This window comes from Nyctibius grandis, chromosome Z (genome assembly GCF_013368605.1).
Source record: "Nyctibius grandis isolate bNycGra1 chromosome Z, bNycGra1.pri, whole genome shotgun sequence".
Classification (NCBI taxonomy): domain Eukaryota; kingdom Metazoa; phylum Chordata; class Aves; order Nyctibiiformes; family Nyctibiidae; genus Nyctibius; species Nyctibius grandis.
The window spans coordinates 96,488,594-96,507,109 of NC_090695.1; the positions used below are offsets into that span (position 1 = coordinate 96,488,594).

At 55.0% G+C, this 18,516-nt stretch overlaps 1 protein-coding gene across 2 annotated transcripts in view; it reads right to left on the reverse strand.

The window, feature by feature from the left end:
• Positions 1-18,516, reverse strand: part of MAP2K3 (mitogen-activated protein kinase kinase 3) — a 34,199-nt gene that overhangs the window by 11,712 nt on the left and 3,971 nt on the right. Inside the window, exons 1-4 of one of the 2 annotated variants that reach the window (XM_068423574.1) lie at positions 8,136-8,385; positions 3,103-3,135; positions 2,624-2,693; positions 678-726 (exon numbers count right to left, since the gene is read on the reverse strand). In XM_068423574.1, the coding sequence (XP_068279675.1) occupies positions 678-726; positions 2,624-2,693; positions 3,103-3,135; positions 8,136-8,151 (168 nt within the window). In that variant the 5' untranslated portion in view covers positions 8,152-8,385. Of the gene's footprint in view, positions 1-677; positions 727-2,623; positions 2,694-3,102; positions 3,136-8,135; positions 8,386-18,516 lie in introns of those variants that run through there. The other variant, XM_068423573.1, reaches the window with a different exon arrangement.

Consider the following 18,516-nt stretch of genomic DNA (forward strand, 5'->3'; position numbering starts at 1 on the left):
GCCTTCTGCAGCCCCAGTGGAGCCTGTAACAAGAGAATGAAATAAAAGAGAGACAGTGGCTATTTCTAGCAGCGTTTTTCATCAGGTCATTAGGAAAGGTTTTGGAGGGCCGGAGAGAAGCTTTGTGCCCAGTAACACAGCCCTGCAGGTCAGCAGGACAAAGGGGACTTGGTTTGGGGCAGCCAGAGAGCACGGTGAGGCCATGCTGATTTAGGGCAGATGGGCTGGGTCCATGCATTCAGACCGAGGTGGCTGGTGAGGCTGACAAGGGACCGCTGCGATCTCCCACTACGGACAAATCTGCACCCCCAGCCTTTGACACCCACCTGCCTTGCAGGGACTGCCTGCAGGCAGGAGAGAGCAGCCAGCAAGCGCACGGGCTCAGAGACGAGCCGTCTTGCGGGCAGGGTGACATGTTGAGCTCCCCAACAGTCCCTGCTCTAAATACACACAGACACCCCATGGCTCCACAGGGGAAAGGTCCTGCTGTGGGGTGTCTCATCCCTGCAAAGACGCATCCCATGAGGCTGCACCAGGACGGCACCGTCCTTCTCATGGGGTGCTCTGAAATCTCAGGATCTGATTTGACAGGTTGTCAGGCGTGACCCATAAAACTCCCCATACAAGGGGCAAACAAAATTGGAAGCAAGCAAAAAATAAACCACATTGGCACGTACTTTATCTCCGATGGTAATGAACGTTCTGGAGTCCAAGTTCCTTGGGGGCCTGCAAGAGAAGACAGAGAGTCAGGAGAAAGCCCAGCTTCGCTAACCCTCTCGGCCAGAGCCAGGTTTCACATTCCTTCGAGCACTTTCAGCCACTGCTTTCCACTGTGCCTTGTTGTCGTGGATTCAAACCAGCCCCCTCCAAACACTCACAAGTGCTTTCATCGTGCCAGTAACACCTCAGCCCACACCTACGAGACACTCGCTGCACGCAGAACCCCAGAGAGTCAGCTAGGTGAGACATGCATCAAACCAACAGGCTACGAAACCATCCCTGCTCAGGAGCCCGAGGAACCGAGACCGACGGGATGAGACGTTTCTGTGGCAGAGCAGCTCAGCTGTCATGTTTTGACAGGCAGGTGTTGTAACAGGACAGCCACGTAGCCCCGAAACGCACGCCGAGGGAACAACAGGTAATTCCTCACCCCTGAGTCATTTGTGTACACTCGCAGGCCTGTTTCAGGCAGCGTGGCAGGCAGAGCAGGCAGCACTCCGGCGTCACGCTATGCACACACCGCGCAGGCAAAAGTCTTCCTTTATGGTTTTTTTCCTCATTGCTGCCCGCTTCCCATTATGGGCAGCACGGTACTTTTAGAGCACACACAAGCGTTTTGTCCCTCGTGCCTCACTTCTCTGCTCTCCCCATCCCCTGGGACCTTCTAAAAGTGGAGATCACCCAACTGCTTTAGCCTCCCAGTTCCCATCAGAGCAACAGGGCAACCTCCAGCTTCAAGGAAGTACTTGAGGTGCACAGCAAAAGCCTTGCACCGAGCAAATATTTGCACTGCAGCTTGAAAAGCCCAGAGAAAAGGAGACGTGGGTAGCTTGCACCAGCTTTTACCTGAGTGCTCTGGGCACGCAAGCGCCCCGCAAACTCCAGCGTGGTAACTTCTCCAGGGGAAATTCAAACACGGACAGGAGCAGAGCCAGAGGCACCCATGGGGGAAGGAGGTGGCTGTTGCACGCAGGGCTCAGCGCGTGCATGCTAGGCTGCACAGCGTTACCGGGGGAGTTCCCCTGGCTCCCGCTCTGGCAAGTCTGCCACATCTACCTGGGGGTTTCAGTAGTGATATTTCCCCTTCGGGGATTTCACTGCTCTCCTGGAGCTGGGAGGGTCTCTCGAAGGGGTTTCTGGAGCAAACGAGGCTCGGTGGTGGAGATGCAGCTCAAGGTGTTTTGGAAGAGCACCATGGAAGAGGAATTTAAGCCGTCTGCTCTTTGTCAAACCAAGTGCCGCTACCCTGGGCTCTCCCTCACAGCATAACAAGCATCAGCCGCACAAAACAAACAAGGCAGAAAGAAATTCCAGTGCCCTGAGATATAGCTGGACACCAGCCCCGGCACTGAGCGGTGTGCAGCACAGCAACACAAGACATCCACGTCCTCCTCGCACCAAGGCAGGGAGCTGCAAACAACTCAAACTAGCCCTAATGCACAGGTCAGGGGGAGGACGCCCTGCCATGCAGAGCATCCCCCAACCCTCACCCCCTGCTCCTGCCACAGTCCAGCTGCCACTACCTCTTCTCTTCCCCTGCATTAAAGACCTTTCCCTCCTCTTCCCTCAGGCAGATTTGCTCTCTCCACCATGCCTTTGCCCTTTGGCATTGGCACAGCCATGGCAGGAAGACAGAAGAAATTCTCCCAGCAGTCTCCCAGCCTTTGCCTTTCAGCCATTTTAAGTCAAACAGGCACCCCCCAGAGAGCCACACGCTGTATATGTGTGTGCATGCACATGTGCATACGTGTGTAATTCCTTCTCATCACCCACGAGCTAGAGCTTACGAGAAAAAAATAACTATCCTGATTCTGTAAAGCCTACATGGACCATTCCCCTCGACACAGCATTGAATCCAGCTCTGGAGAACTGCTGGCTGGCTTTAAGCAACAGAGACACTTACGTTGTGTTGGCAACAGGCTGTTTGATGGGGGGACATGTTATCCTCAGCTCCCGTTTCTTCTTGCTTTTCACTGGAAGAGAAGATGCACACGTTAGCAACTGGCATTTTCAGTTTTCTTCCTTCAAGCATCCTCTTGCCTGCAGTCACCAGGGAGGGGAGACAGGGCTTGGACCCCCTACACTGTGCAGCTATGGCCAGATGACAAGGTCACAGTGCTCACAACCATTTACCCACGACTGCAGGCAAGAGCTAGAAGCACAAGTGGGTCTCAATGTCCCTGTTGAGCACTTGCCTGCAGAAATACCCAGGGGTGCACTGACAGAGACCATTTCCCAAGTCTTGCAGCCAAGCACTGCCTTGCAGCGCTCCTCAGACACCCCAGAAGTGCTCTTTACCCTTCATGGCCACTAACAGTCCCCTGTCTTGTGGGGATTTTACTTGCTGATGTATTAAAGCTGCAACTTCTGCTGGGCACTTACCCGGTTTGTGAGGCTCCAAGGATCCTTTGGAATCTGAAAGAGAGAAGGGAGAGACCGGCTCAGCCTTCACGCTCCAGACAAGCCAGGTACCAACCCTGCATCCCCCATCGAAGAGCCATCCCAGCTGCGCCGCGGGCAGAGGGAGGCAGAAGGGCTGCGGGAGCCCAGCCTGGCCCCATCCCCGTTTCTCCAGCCACAAGAGGTCCCCACGCCATTAGCGATGTCCCAAAACGCTCCCTGTTCAGCTCCCCCCGGCCCCCACCCAGGCCTGCTTGGGAAGGGCCAGAGCCCTTCTGCAGCGTGGGTTGGATCTGGCACGGAGGGCAACGGCCACCAGACCTCGAGCAAAACCAAGGAGCCACTCCCAGCAGGAGAGGGGACATCCCCCACCCAACGAAGGGAAACCAGGGCAAAACCAGACACGAGCTGACTATAAGAGTCAGTAGTGAACTGGCCACAAACCCGGGCTTGCAGCAGCTGAGACCCCGGCAGATAAGGCACGACCCCATCAGGAGTGACTGGCAAGAGGATGCTCTCTCCCACTCCTCCCCAACTCCAAACAGCACTGAGACAACACAACCCACTGCTGCAGAGGGAAACGGGGTTCAGGGAGGTCCAGGGCAGGCCAAACACTTGTAGATGAAACTACAGGGACAACAGATAACCAGCATGGGGGGCCAGCAGGCAGCAATGGGCAGAGGAGACCTGTGCAGGGCTGAGAATCAGCTCCCTGCGGTGCCGCGGACCCCAGGCTGCTCACGGAAGCCCCAGCCATTCCTCCATCAGCAAACAGCTCACCCACCTACCCCAGCTTGCTGGGAAAACAAACAGACCACGAGGGGCTGGGATGGGGGCTGAAGTGATACAGCTGAGAGCATCTCAGTCCTGATCCCCCCCCAAAGAGAGACAAGGGGGCAGCTGCGCTTCGCAGCTAAAGGTGCTTCTGGCTGCACAGACCTGGAAGATGCACCACAAAGCACGAACAGCGAGGTGTGCTCCGGTTATGGGCTGGGAGAGGACGGCTCAGCGTGGCCTTAGACAGCCCTTCAGAACAGCTCATACCTGCCTGGCTCCCAGGAACAGGCGTGTGGACAAAGTCCAGCGCTCCAAAGGCTGCCAGGGAAGGAAGAGGCGAGGAGCTGGGGTTTCAGCTCCATGCAAGAGCTCCCGCAGCAGCGAGACAGAAGGATGATACAGGTCCAGCACGTTCCCAGCACAGACACATCCCTGTCCCCCACCAGCTCCAGATGCCCCAGCTAAGACGGGTGCCTGAAACCCACTTTTCCAGTCCTGTCCTTCCCCAAATGCAAACCTCGCTGAGGCTGCAGGTGAAAGCTGGTCTGCAGGATACTGCAAAGGTCTCAGCTGCAGGACCAGTAGCATCCCTCCCCGCTCAGGGAATCAGCACAGATCAGTCCATATCCCCACCTTATCCGCCACCACTCCTGCATCAGAGCTGGCCCAAAAGGTCTGGGACCAGCACAGCTCCTGTGAGCTACGGGAGCAATGCGAACTTCCAGCTCAACGAAACCAGCCAGCAAGCCACCCAAACTAATCCTGCTTGGCTGGAAACCATCTCTGGAGACCTGACCATGTCACAGCAATCACGGCTTCTAATTCACGAACCTGCACAGTTTCCCTTCCCCATCGCCCACCCAGCAGAGCTGGAACGGGGACTCCCAGTAGCCCAGCATGCTCACTGATGACACTTTGCAAAATACCTGGTTGAGCAACAACGGGAGCAAACGCAAAACGGAGCCAAAGGAAAGACGTCGTCCGCGGGTTCAGCAATGCCTCCCCTTCCTGCACCCAGCCTCTCGCCACTCAGCGTGGGGGGCCGACCACAGAACCTAAAAACCGGGGTCCCCAGAGTCCTTCTGCACCCAGGCACGCTGGGGAGCTCACCATGGGCACACATCCCATCCCATCCAGGGGGATGGATTCAGCTCGCTGCTCACCAGGAGCCTTGCACCGAGCGTTTCTCCCCCGTGACCTGCTCCAAAACGCAGACAGTGGTTTGCATGCAGCCCCTCCCCTGGCAGTTACCAGCCAGACCCTTACACAAGGCCCCAAAATGCCCCCCATCCCAGCTACTATTTTGCTTCATCTGTTTGCTCTCCCTCTCCCCAATTGCCATAGCAATCCCGCAGCCAGCACAAAGCGCCTTCTGTGCCGCCAGCTCCCCGGCGTCGCCGGCCGCAGCGCGGTGACTCACGCGGCAGGAGCAGGGTCCACACGCTCCCCGCGCCAGGCGTCCCGCAGGCTGCAAGAGCCAGGCCAGAGGGAGCTGGGAGCACCCAGCCCGGGGTCAGGAATCAATGGGGCGCGTTGTTGGGTGGAGCCCAAGCTCGCAGGCAGGAGGATTTGCAAGCACGGGTTAGAGGGGCAGTGAGGGATGGGGAGATTCCCCGGTACAAACCCCCTGCACCATACAGGAGTCATTTAACGTCTCTGTGCATCGGTCATCCCCGTGAACTCTGCTATAACGGGGGTCCTGCACATCAGCCTGCTTCCCTGTGCCCCCAAACTGCTGCCCTTCACTTCCCAGCATTGTACTGCCAGGGACAATCCCCTTCCCACCCTGCCACGCCTATCCTCGAAACGCATTTCCTAGCTCCAACCTGAAAAAGCTCCGATTAAACCGGAGGTATTCTGCCACCACTCCCAGGCTCCAGCTGGGCCACCTACATCAGTGGAAAACGCAGCTCAGCCCATGCCTGCAGGAATAAAATCAGCCACGACGCTGCCCTGCAGTCGGGGCAGCCGAGGCGGAGATTGGATTTGCCTGTTACAGCTCTCCCAAAATTTGCCACGAGCTTTCCAGGTCTGGTCTGAACTCAAGCAGCTTCTCCCGCTGCTTGCAGCAGTAGCACAGGTCCGGCCAGGCAGAGGTTGAGTGGGCAGGCACCACTTCCCCTTGAGCACAGCCCGGAAAGAAAAAAAAGAAAAAAGAAAATAAAAAAAGAGACGAGCCGCCCTGCTCTGCACAGCCTGGAGCTGGGGGCCCAGCACAGCCCAGCGATCGCCCCCCAAGCACCTGCAGGATGCCGGGCTTCTGCTGCAAGCCCCAGAGCTGGCTGCATCACCCCCGGGAGGGGACCTCGCTCCTGAGCCTCTGCAGCCCCCCCAGGGAAAGCCCACACACTGTTTCAGGGTGAATGAGGGTGGAAGGAGGACTTGGGGGTGTGGGGGAGGAAAAATAAAATGGGATGAACAAAAAGGCAGTGGGATGGGCACAACAAGCCCTTGCAATCCAAGCCCTCCTGTCCCGAGCACATCCCAGGGCAGCATTTGCTTTTAGCCCCCGCAGGCAGCTGCTGGCAGCTACTTCGCACCAGCGAGGCCTCGGCACTGTCTCTGCCACGTTTGGGATCCCGGTAGGGTCAGTGCAGGAGGAATTGCTATAACATGAAGAACAGTTTATGTCACCTGAAAATCCTGGCAACACGCTGGTTTCCCAGGGCACTGTGCAAGAGGGGTGGCTGCAGGCACAGAGCAACACAGCTCCCCTCTAGAGATCCCTCCACGTGGGCAATAAGGCAGCAGCGGGACAAGGCGATGTGGGGACACATCCTGGTTACCCCTGCGAGCCCCAGGGCTCCGAGGTGCTCGGGGCAGCAGAAGGGGCTGCTGGCCGCAGGGGCACGCGGCACAGCGCCTTGCACCCAGGCAGGGGAAAATTAGCTGACAGAAGTTCCTGGTGCGGACGAGATTGTAACCCACGTGACGCCGCAGGCACGTAACTGCATCCTTTATGCTAAGAAAGGAACCATTTCCTCCTAAAGAAAAAAAAAAAAGCCTAACAATTTTTTTTTCTCATGCTATAACCTCCACCAGTTAAGAACCGACAGAGACATTTCCTGGAACTGCTTAATTCAACATTTGAATCCTTGTCTTCGCCACCGCTGACTTCAGTCCTATTAAGTTGCACCTCTCCCTGGGAGGTTTATCCTTCCCACTCCGCTGGCGTGGGTGGAGAGAAATGAACAGGACAATCTAGAGAACTGTAAATAAAACTATTTGCCTGAGTCGACCTTTGAAATTAAGCCTCTCCGCTGCCTCCCCAGGGCTCTGGTTCCAGCCCCAGGTGAAGTCCTGGGGACGGCTGCGGCACGGGAGCTGCTTCCAGAGCCGCGCCGCTTCGTCAGTGCTGGGGAAAATGGTTTGGATGCATCCCAGTTCTCCTCGATCCGAGGAGGAGAGTCAAACGCCACGGACGGGGCAGAAGGCTGGAGGGTGGATCCCAGCCTTGCTGCAAAGAAAGAGCTTGAACAAAAAAGCATCAAGAAAAAAAACAGAAAGAAATTAGAGGCAGGGTGCAAAGCAAAGAGGGGAATTTGGTCGCTTTGGTCACGATAGCCAGCTCCTCACAGGCACGCTTTGTGCTATTTTCCACCGTTGAGAGCGGAAAAAGCTCTCTGTGGGAATGGAAAAAGGGCTCTCAACCTGCTGAAAGCCGTCACTCATCAGCCCGCCGAGGCCCCGCTGCAGAGAGGGGCTCCCGCGGGTCATCACCGCCCCGCGCTCGCCACTTCTGCAAAAAAAGCCAGCGAGGAGGAGGAGGAAAAAAACACGCTGCAGAAAAAGCCCCTTGCAGCCCCAAAACAACCTGTCAGCCTGCGCTGAATCAGAGCTCCTGACTGCCGGGGCCACCACGGGCGCCCGCCTTTCCAATGCCAAGGCTTTTTAGCAGGGCACGACCACGCAGGAGCTGCTGGAAAACCCTGCGTCCCAGGAATGCAACCAAAACCGAAGCCAGGAGCTAGCTTTACCCTCCGAATATTTTCCTTTAGCCATGCTAGATTCTATTTTATTTTTTTATAGAATTAAGATGCCAGTGTTTCAACCCCACACAAAACATGCAAGTTTCCAGTGCGTTAAAAATAGATCCCCAGCTGCAAACACCGACCCCCCACCCAAGCAAGAAGTAAAACCACATGGATTGACCCCAAAAAAGTTACACGGCCCCTTTTAGCACCAGAATCAACCCTTCACTCTCCCCCAGCACGTGTTTTGGGAATTGCAACATCTACCTTGCCTCTTGTCCATGGTTTCCCAGAAATGAAGAGCAGCGCCGGCACGCCTGGCAGGAGAGAGGGATGGGGGCGGGCTGGAGGAGGGAGGGGAAAAAAAAAATCCTGCAGGATCCAGCACACGGCACGTCTTGCAAGCGCCGATGATTATTTTCGGTGGGAATGCATGGCCCAAAGCGCTTGCTGGCTTCACGCAGCTCTCCTCGCCTGGCGGCTCCAGCTCCCGGGGGTCTGCGAGGCCAGGAGCAGCAGCGAAGGCAAGCGGGGGGAGACGGGGAAGGTAGAGCCACGTTCCCTCATCGGCAGCTGCCGAGGTTGGCCGGTCTCGGCTCCGATTACCCTTGAAAGCTCAACAGTTGTAAAAACTGCAGCAGCGAAATAGCAGATGACGTCAACAGGAAACTGGGGGCGAGCCAGCTCCAGCGCCGGGAGCCATCGATTGCTCCAGTGCATCCCAGTGGGACGCGTTTTCTTCCGACAAATTAAATCATTCAAACCCAGCTCCTCCATCTCCCTCGCCAGGCGTCCCACCGGAGCGACCCTAGCTCGAGGACAGCCCCGCTGCCACCCAGCATCGCCCGGTCTGCAGAGCAGAGGGAAGCCCACGCTCGCTGGATCGGGCACCGAGGGGGTGTCGGGATAGAAAGAGGTCACATTTCTGTGTGCTGCAGGTGACACGCTAATTGCTTTGCCACTAACAACTATTACCACAACAAATAGTAGAAATATTGTTCCATGACAATACCAGCGCAGAGCTTAGCAGCTATTCCAGGGTGACAACTGAGACGGCATCTCTGGTGGCAAAATAAAAATTGCTGCATGGATTTGGCTGGTAAATAGCAAGGGAGAGAGATGAAGGCACGGGGAAAAAGAAATCATTCATTGATCTGCAAACACATGCAAGAAAAGCTGTGGCAAAGTATGGCTGCTCTTCCCCTCTCCCTCAAAACCAGCCTGGCAGAAGCCAGCGCTGACGTTCCTGATCAAAGCCAGACTTGGCTTTGACAGGCTCCAGTTTTTCGATTTCCCTGTCAGCCTGGAGGGGAGATACTGTACCAGCTTCTTTACCTTAAACTAATTATAGCAAATACACCTTTGGTTCGCTCCCGAACTATTCCCTAACTTGCAGGCTGTGCTGGGCCATACACATTTGCAGGCAGAAAAGTCAGAGGTCAAGGTAAATGCACATACCAACATAATGAGTGACTCTAATTTTAAATAGTGTTTATATAAGCCCCAGAAGGACTGCGGAAGATATTTTCTCAGGCGCATTTCCACTCCCAGGGTATAGTTTCAGGCACAGATCATCAGCACATAAAGGATGCTGACGCAGGAGCTGCGATCGCAGACGGCACCGAGAGCCACCGACACCCGTCCCCGGCACTCCTGGGGAGAACGATGCTGCATTGCCCTCCTGTCATTAACCCTCTGGCTTGACAGCTAATTCCCTGACCCAGACATAAGATGCTCCAAGGACAGACACCCACAAAGTCAGTGCTGCTTTGGAGCAGAAAGTCCCTAACCCAGCAGGTGGAATGGGAAACAGAATTTCCTTTGAATTGCTCCTGTTGGGTTTCTCCTGCTCCCAAGGAGCAGGGGTGGTGTAATGCAGATCTTCCCAACATCTCAAAAGTATCTTAAAAAAAAAAAAAAAAAAAAAAGGAAAAAAACCCAGAACAACCCAAACCCAAGCAGCCTTTCAAGTCTCACCATTGGCAGCTCTTTCAAAAGTTTGCTGACAGGGCAGGAATTGCCCGGCCCTGAGAGACGCGTGCCATCTGACCTTAATCATCCAGCCCTTTATACGCCACAGGTAATCCCAGAGGAACAAAAGGCATCGGGTGTTTCACTGGTATTAACGAAGCCTCCCAACGCCTCAGTGCTGGGACGTCACCCCGCGACAGGCGAGGGAAGTCGAGGCACTCGCTGCAGGTCCAGGTATGGCAGGGCAGAGCGGGGACAAGGACGGCTCCCATCGCTCCCACCAGCCTCCTGCCAGTGGGCTGGCTTGAGTAAGTGGAAGAGCACACCCTTAAAAACAGCAATGAGCTCAAACAGCACCCTGCCAACACCAGGCCCCTCTCCCCACCCTTCCCCTGCGGAGAGGCAGCGTCTCCTGAGGCCGGTTTGGTTAAGGCAAGGTCACCATCGCAGCTGGGGACCAGGGAAGCAGCAAAAGAGGAATGCCCCATTTCGGGTCAGCGAGGAGCTTCTCTAGGCACGTGCTTGGGGTTGAGCAAAAAATTAGTGGGTTCATTTGCCCTGAAAAAAAGTCACTGCCTAACCAGGGGGAAGGGGCAATTTTCACAGGATCCTTCTCTTCACTGTGACCAAAGCAAGGGACACGAACCACGTGCCATCCCAGCGCCACGCTGCCCAATGCCATCTGAGTGGGAACTGCAGCAGTTTCCCTGGCCGAGGCTGTAACGCAGCCGCTGCCCCAAGCCCGGGGTGCACTCGCCTTTCCACGTACGAGGTGCATGTCCCACGGGAAAGCCCCACGTGCCCAAGCCATGCACCGGACCCGCAGCCTGGAAACTCTGTGGCAGCTCTATTTTTACTCAAAGCCTTTGAACCGAATCCAGTTGGAAAGGGAACAGGGTCATCTTTCTCATCCCCTGGGACGGTGCTTGGGGACAATCAATCACCGATACCGTGCAGGGCTCTTCTCCTCCAGCAGAGCGGGATGTCACATCGATGGTGCCACCAGCGCTGGGTGATGGGGAGACCGATGCAAGGGAGAAGGATGTGTGACCTCCTGCTACGAGGGGTTTGGGGACGGGCACGTTAGCCAAAGCTACCGACAGTGACATCGGCGCTGCCACCTCTGGGGCTCGGAGCCACACCCGGCCTCTGTGCACCGGCCAGATAACGCTGCCGCGAGCCGCGCCGGCTCTGCCAGCAGCTCCGGGAGGATGTCACCGCCCAGTTACATTCCAGCTGTATTTTTAGGTTACCTGCATAACCCCAAGGGCTGGAAAAAAAAAAACCCACATTTGATTTTGTGTTTTGTTCCCAGTTGGCAGTTTGCTACCCTGCAGCCCTGCAATGATGCAGCACACAGGCTCCCCTCTGAGGAACCCACACGAGCAGAGACCTGACTGCCTTTAGGAAGCTTAAAAGCATGGGTTAACTGGCATTTGCACTATGCCATTACAGGACACGCTACGTACACGCCAAGAGTCGTGCTGCTTTGCACCAGAGCTTGTGCAAAACCATCGTGCGAAGGTGGTGATGGTCACAGAGGCACTTCTTTGGAGCAGGCACCAAGCCAGGGTGCAAGTAAAGCATCCCCCGCGGAGCTGGGGACTGCCTCCTTCACATCCATCGCTCCGAGGGGATTTTCTCCCCAAAAAAGCAGCAGCAGAGGCTGCACCTCCTCAAAGCTCAGCTGCAGTGTAATGCCAACATAGACCCGCCGAGGGTAGGCTGGGGGGCGGTGGGAAAACGCTCAGGATGGGTAATTAACCCAACCCACAGCTCGTCAGGAACCAGGGAGCTGGGCAGCTGCGCGGGTCCAGACAGCCCGTGGGGTGTACGGCCAACGTGAAACCTGCGGCCACCAGCCATCTCGTGGGACCAGCACGGGCTGCACTGACTCGGCTGCAGACACTGGCATGCTGCCACGAGACAAAGGTCTGGAAGCAATCCCAGCCCCAACGCCTTGATTGTCAGGAGAAGGCAAAGGAGACAGTGCTTAGAGAGGAGCAAAGAGCATGCTAAAAAAACCACCAAAAAACAGAGAAAAAAGAAGAGGCAGAACCACCATCGCCGGTGCCCATCTCCCTGCCAGCGGGTACCCAGCAATGCTCCTCCCTTTGATTTCTCAGCGCATAGGCAAAGCTATGAAAAAATAAAACCTTTTTAGAACTGATGTGACTGGCTGGTGAGAGTTTCCTGATGGGAGAGCAAACTCAAATTGTTTTTGGAATAGATCAGCTTGACAGGAGGCACACTGTTAGCTTTTTTCCTTTCTGGGAAAGGAAAAGATTCATTTGACTTTTTAATTGTCAGCTGTAACTCAACTCCAGAGTCAACAGACACTTTTTCTATCCAAACTAGTGCAATTCAAGTACTTCCAGGTGTCCCTAAAACTCTGCAAACTTGGCAAGACAGCAAAGTGTTCCCTCTCTGCTTCTAATGCAATTCTTTAAAAAAAAAAACCCAACTAGCATCTTTCTACCATCCTCCCTCCAATTTATTTTGGGCAGGGACAGAGTGATTTCATCTCTGCAAATGATGTAAAACAGAGCAGGCACCTGCTCTGAAAACAGAATTTATGGAGGGGAAAAAAAAAAAACAAGGAAGGCCTCGATGTCCACAGCCGCCTGCTCCGGGAAAGAGGCAGAAACAAGAGACCGACCCAGGTGCTTCCCTGGCCCGGAGACTTCAGGCAGGGCTCCGAGACCAGCATCTGCACTGGAGAATGGGGCATCACATCCATGCCAAGACGCTCTCCCCAGATGAAACAGAGGAACCCCGGGAGCGCCCAGGCACGGCTCAGGAGAGAGGAGCTTCTCCACCACCCCAGGATGCCGCCATGGCTCGGGCAGACAAAGCCTGTACATCTTCAGAGGAAAACCTCCCATCTCCGGCGGTGACCCAGTATTGCATCTCCAGGGTGGAGGAGCAGGGAAAACCTTTGATTATTCCTTTCGGAGCACGGTGCCGATCCTGCAGCTTATGGAAAGCAGCAGGCGCGTGCTGCAGTACACTCCCCTGCGTCTCCTGCTGTCCCACACCAATTCTTTGCTCTTTTTGGTGCATCTTTGGTGCCATCCGCTTTCCCTGCCTCTCACCCTGTCCCCTCCCTGCTCCGAGGAACGACACAAAAGACAAATGAAAAGGGCTCATCGCACCAGAGAGCTGGTGCAAAGCAGATGCAGCCAGTTGGAGCCCCCAGTTTCCCCATTGAGTTTTTTCTGAGAGAAAAATCCACCCCATCACGAGATGAAGGGGGAGCCAGCAGGTCTCCCCGGGCTCGGATGATACAAAGGAAAACCTCAGGCTGAGAGCAGCCAGGGAATATGGAAACTGTCCAATTCCCCTCAGGCCACCACTCATCCTTATCTCCATGTGAAGCCTGTTACAGCACACAAACTTCAGCGCCCAGCCAAAACGCTTCAGTCTTTGTGTCTCCACACAGTGCTCCCAAGTCAAGAGAGGCAGCAGGTGACCCGTTTGGTCCCCATGACCTGCTTGCAACATGGGCCAAGAGAAAGGGCTGATGTAGCAAGGGAAGAGCTGGCTCCGAAAAGCCCCAGAGATCTCAGCCACACCAGGCGGACCCGCAGCCTCTTTTCCTGGCATCAACCGCCCCATCCCTCTGACCTGCACCGCACACCTCTTGCTCTCCCACTGCTGATCTGTAAATATCTCTATATATACACACAGAGAGAGATATAGAGATACATATCTACATATAAAGAGAAGCACCACATACTTGCTAAGCTCCACGTTTTGCAGAAGTCACCTGCAAACATTTCTCCTTTGTTCCTCCAAGCTCCCTTCTGCAAAGCTTAAAAATCCGCCCCCAAAATTAAAGACTGGACCATCAGCACACCGAAAACCACTGCCCAGCATCACCCTCCGTAGTCACCTCCCGTCTCCACACCATGGGCTCTTATCCAAGGCTGCAACAGCTTCACGTGGGGTGAACACCTATTTTGCAGTGGATTTGTCCAGTACCCACAGGGCAGCTTTGATTCACGCCTGGGAGAGGCAGGGGCTCCATGGGCAACGTGCCCACAGCTCAGCGGCGTTTCGCCACTGCAGTCCCACGTGGTCACCGGCAGCAAGGGCATAGCCTCGCTCCCCTGCTTCCCTTTGGGTGGGCTTTATCTCCCCCCCTCCTCCTTTTTTCACTCCTTGCCTTCCTCTCGAATCCACCTATTGCACTGCAACTTTTCCGCTGTTCAGGGGAAGGGAGCGTCGCAGGCTTTTCCTAGTAAAGCCAACTAAAGAGCTGTCACTCCATCCCAGGAAGCCAGAGGTCTCCGCAGACGGGCCGGTCCCAACGCATCCAGCTCACGAGCTCGCAGGCAGTGACTCAGTGCAGCTCAGCCTGCAGCTTCTCATGGGGCACGCTTAGGGCTTCCAAGAACTGTTTCCATTTAAATAAGAAATAATAAATTTTTAAAAATCCCCTTTACCCTCGAAAAGCGAGGCTCACACCAGCGATTCGGGGGAAGGTGCTCTGCAGGGCGGCGTGCGAAACAGCAAGGAGAGGAGCTGGAAAGAGACGTGTGAAACGTCAGACCTGTTTGAGATAAAGGGAAATGCATGCTGGCTCCCTTCCCTGCGACGGTTACGCACGGTTTCCCTCGCTGAGCTGCGACTGTAAAACCCCATGGGGAAATCCACAGTTACTGAACAAGATATTCTTTGTGGATCCAAAATCAAGGGTAAACTCTTGCAGCAACCCGGAATGTACACAGAAAAGGAAACCACACGTACAGGAGAGCGGCTGGAGGAAAAGCTGAGTCGTTTCTAGCACCTTAGCAAAGCACACGCAAGGCTGATAAGATTTTCAATTAATATTAACCTACAATTTCTGCCTGGCAATTTCTAGAGGCGCCTCCTCCAGCCTCCACTTTACTCTTGTCAGCCAGGAGTCCTTCAACAAGCCAGGCATAATGAATACCTGCAAAAAGCTTCTCCTGGGCAAGAGAGCAGCGTCTGCAGAGAGCAGGACGCAGCCCAGCTATGGCACAGCCCCACGGGTACCCTCGGCTTGGAGAATAACCTGATGCCAGCCGTCCTCCTGCACGTGGTGCTCACCCCTGATGCTCGAGGCAAGCGATGCTCACAGTCACGTAATTTCAGGGATCAACCAAAAACCTGGAGGAAAGGGGCTGCAGATGCTAATGAAGAGCGAACACAGGGGGCTGTAGAAGCACATCTAAAACACCCACCGCAGCCTCCTTTTTTGGCAGCCTTAAGGCAGCATGTGGCTCCTTCCAGCCTTAAGGAAAACGGGTGCTGCCAAAGAGAGAAAGCCAGAGCACAGCACAAAGGCTGGTACAGGTCCGTGCCAGTCCTCTGGCAGCATCGCCACCCACATCCCAGCCCCCAGCACCCGCGTCCTCCATTCTGCACCGTGACATTACTTGGGTCCTCTGACCACCGAGATCTCACCGATGGGTCGACAGTTGGCAGGGAGCATCACGGGCAAGCCGGGTACAGATTCGGCACAGGGTGGGTGATTTTAGTTGCGAGGAGACCAGGGAAACCTCGAAAGCCAGCTGAGCACACGTGCACACACACACAAAAATGCCTTGCGCTGCCCTGCCCTGATTTCTGGGTGCAAGCACAGGGTTTTACAAACAGGCACGTGGGGCTGGGCCTGCCACCTACCCCCCCCCGAGCACCTTTTAAAGGTGCTTGGAAGATGACAAAGAACATCCAAAGTGATGTATCAGCACAAGATCGTTTCATCTTTGGCTGAGGTGCAACTTGGCAGCACGTCAGGAGAGAAACCAAGCAGCCCGCAGCGGCAGGGGATTTTTAACTACGCAGAGCAGCTTTCTTAAAAAGCCTCGGTGGTGAGCACGTCTGGCTCTGAGAAAGAAAAAAAAAAGAGCCACGTCATTTTTAGTGACGAGCTGCAAAGACATCCTTCAGGCCAACACACCCCCCTGCGCCGCGGGGCAGACGTTCAGGACTGACTCAGAGGGACCATCCTCGCTGGTCCTCAGGGCTGCACGCTCTGCTGCTCCATCATCTCCCCCTCAAACCTCAACTCTGTCACTCCGACACCAATTAAGCCAAGATCTCCACCCTACAGCAAAAAATACCTCCACCATGCAGTGTTATTTGCCCTTCGTTACCTTTAATAGGAAACAGTCTCCTGCAAGGAGAGATGCCTGCAGAAGGAGAGGACATCTGCTCCAGCTACAGCACGTGCCCTCCAGCAAGCCAGGTCAGGATGCTGCCATCTCCAAGAGCTGCTGTTAATGCACACCGTCTGCTTCGTCAGCCGTCCCCGTGAGATTCAGGCTAGGAGGGAATTTATATACACACACCACAAAGCAGTATCTAACTGGCCTGCAAGCCCAGACAAGCTGACACTCCCTAGATAACCTCGTCATCCTCCCACGTAACCAGCCCTGCGTGTTCATGATCTGTCAGACACATGACTGTCACCTGCCAAGCCCCGCAGACAGGCTTCTTCCCCTCCTGTCCCTCTGCCCTGCACCGTGGGTCACTGCGCCACCGGTCCCACCCATCACCAGCAGATGGTAAGGGAGGACATGGCTCCTGGCACTGCTGCAAAGATGCTGGCAGGACCCCATCCCAGCTGCAGGGTTTTATGCATTCCTCATAGGAAATCTCCAAAACCTTTATGGGAACGAAATGCAATCATTAAAAGCTGCTTTTAAGTTTCCTAAAAGATACAACAGGCACTATCTAGGCAGGAGACGAGGCAGCAGGGTACAAACACCCCGCGACAAGGGGCACTCGGTGCCCAACAGGCAACTGCCGGGGAGTAGAAGGTCCAAGCACCACCGTCATCCTCAGAGAGGTTCATCAGATACAAGCAGTTAGGCTGATGCCAGTGCCAAACCACAGCCTCTGATGGGAAGTTACTTGTATTGAGCACTCTGGAGGTTTCTTTCCAAAACTAGATTTTTCTTTGGTGGTGGTGGTGTGGGGGGAGGAAGGGTGGATGCTCTACAACTTCTGGTAAGTTTGGTCTCCTCCTCATTCTGCCTCCTCTTCCACTCGTGTTTTTAATGGAAATTTATCTTTTTTTAAAAAAAAATAAGCATTTCACCTGAAATGATGAAATTAAAACTTAGAGCATGGGACAGACCTAGCTCAGCACTAACCCCCGCAGTGCACCATGCAGGCAGGAGGACAGAGGCTGCAGCAGCCTGGGGGGTGCTGGACACTCCCCAGCCCCTCGTGCACCCTGCCAGCTCCCAGAGGAGGAGGTAACAGCCAGGCCACCACCTTCACACGTCTCCTTCCCTGGCTTCCTGGCGAGCAGGGCTGTGAAGCCATTGCTCCCAGGGTCAGGAGGGAGCCAGGGCAGAGACATCCCGCTGTACCGCACCCCCGAGCACCAAACAGCTCCCGGAGGTCACGACACTCGCATTTCAGAGAAACCAAGCTCCAGAACTGAATGTCTTTAAAAACAAGATCGGGTGTCTTTTTACACAATCTGGCTTAATTCACCCAAAAGCTGTTGGACCAGCTGCAGTAATTCCTGGAAGCAACGTCCTGACCTTCAGCCGAGCACGATGCTCGCCATCGTCCCTCCTGACCTTAAAGCCCACGATTCCAGTGTTTCCCCATTTCCCCCCACGTTAGATCCAGCAGCACACAAGGGCAATCATGCCACACAGAAAAACCCACCAGCCTCCAATGCTTGAAAGGGACGTGCTCTTCCAAAATGCTGCCCAGTTGCTCTCGCAACAGGTCGATAGAGCAGACAGCGCACAAAGGAGCCCTGTGGTATCAAGACCATGGGTTAATTAAGCCACGTGGACAACGCAGCACAGGATTACTGGGGGAAAGGATGCTGGAGAGGGTCTGCCTTGCTCCCACCTTCATCTCACTGCAGGTCCAGAACCCCAGCCAGTATTAGGCAGTGATTTCCTCCCTCTCCTACCCACTGTGACCACTAGACCCCCCAAATCCTGCCCTTCCCCTTAGTCACACCATAACCTCTGCATCCTGCATGGGCAGCAACTCTGCTCCAGCCTTTTGCTGGACAGAGAAGTGGCTGCAAGAGAAAGGTGCAGGCAGGGAGCCCCGTCCCAGCTCCAGAAAAGGGAGCAGAGACTCAGACCTGTTGCAAACCCAGGCCAGCTGGGCCACAAGATGCTACCGTGACATCGGAGATAGCTGCAGCGTGCGCAGTAATTATGGTATTCCTTGGGGCAACGAATATTTAGACTCACAATGCTGCCACGTCCCCACGCACATAAGGGGCTGTGGGAAGATGGGGTATCTCCCAGGCTGAAAATAGAACAGGAACTTCCCGTTTCCACCATAAAAATATCCTCTCTGCCTTCTCCCCCACTCAAAATCCCTGGCTAACACTTGACCTGCGCTACAGAGTTTTGTCAGCAAAAGAGCTGGCGGGCAGATGTAGCTCCATATGTACCCACAAGCAGTCCTGAGTCATGCCAGTAAAACCCCAAACTTTTTGTTGGTAGAGTAAAATCACCTCCCCAGCCAACGCCAGTTCCTCTCCCAGCTCTTCCCCCAGCGAACAGCCTGCCCGGGCAGCGCCTCATTAACACCACTGAAAACCATCTTCCGTCCAAAAAACCCACAGAGCCCCACGGCCACAGCGGTGGCTTCTCAGGTCACAAAATCACCGGGACCAGAAACCCACATCCATTCCCAGGCACCCAGAGAGCAGCTCTAC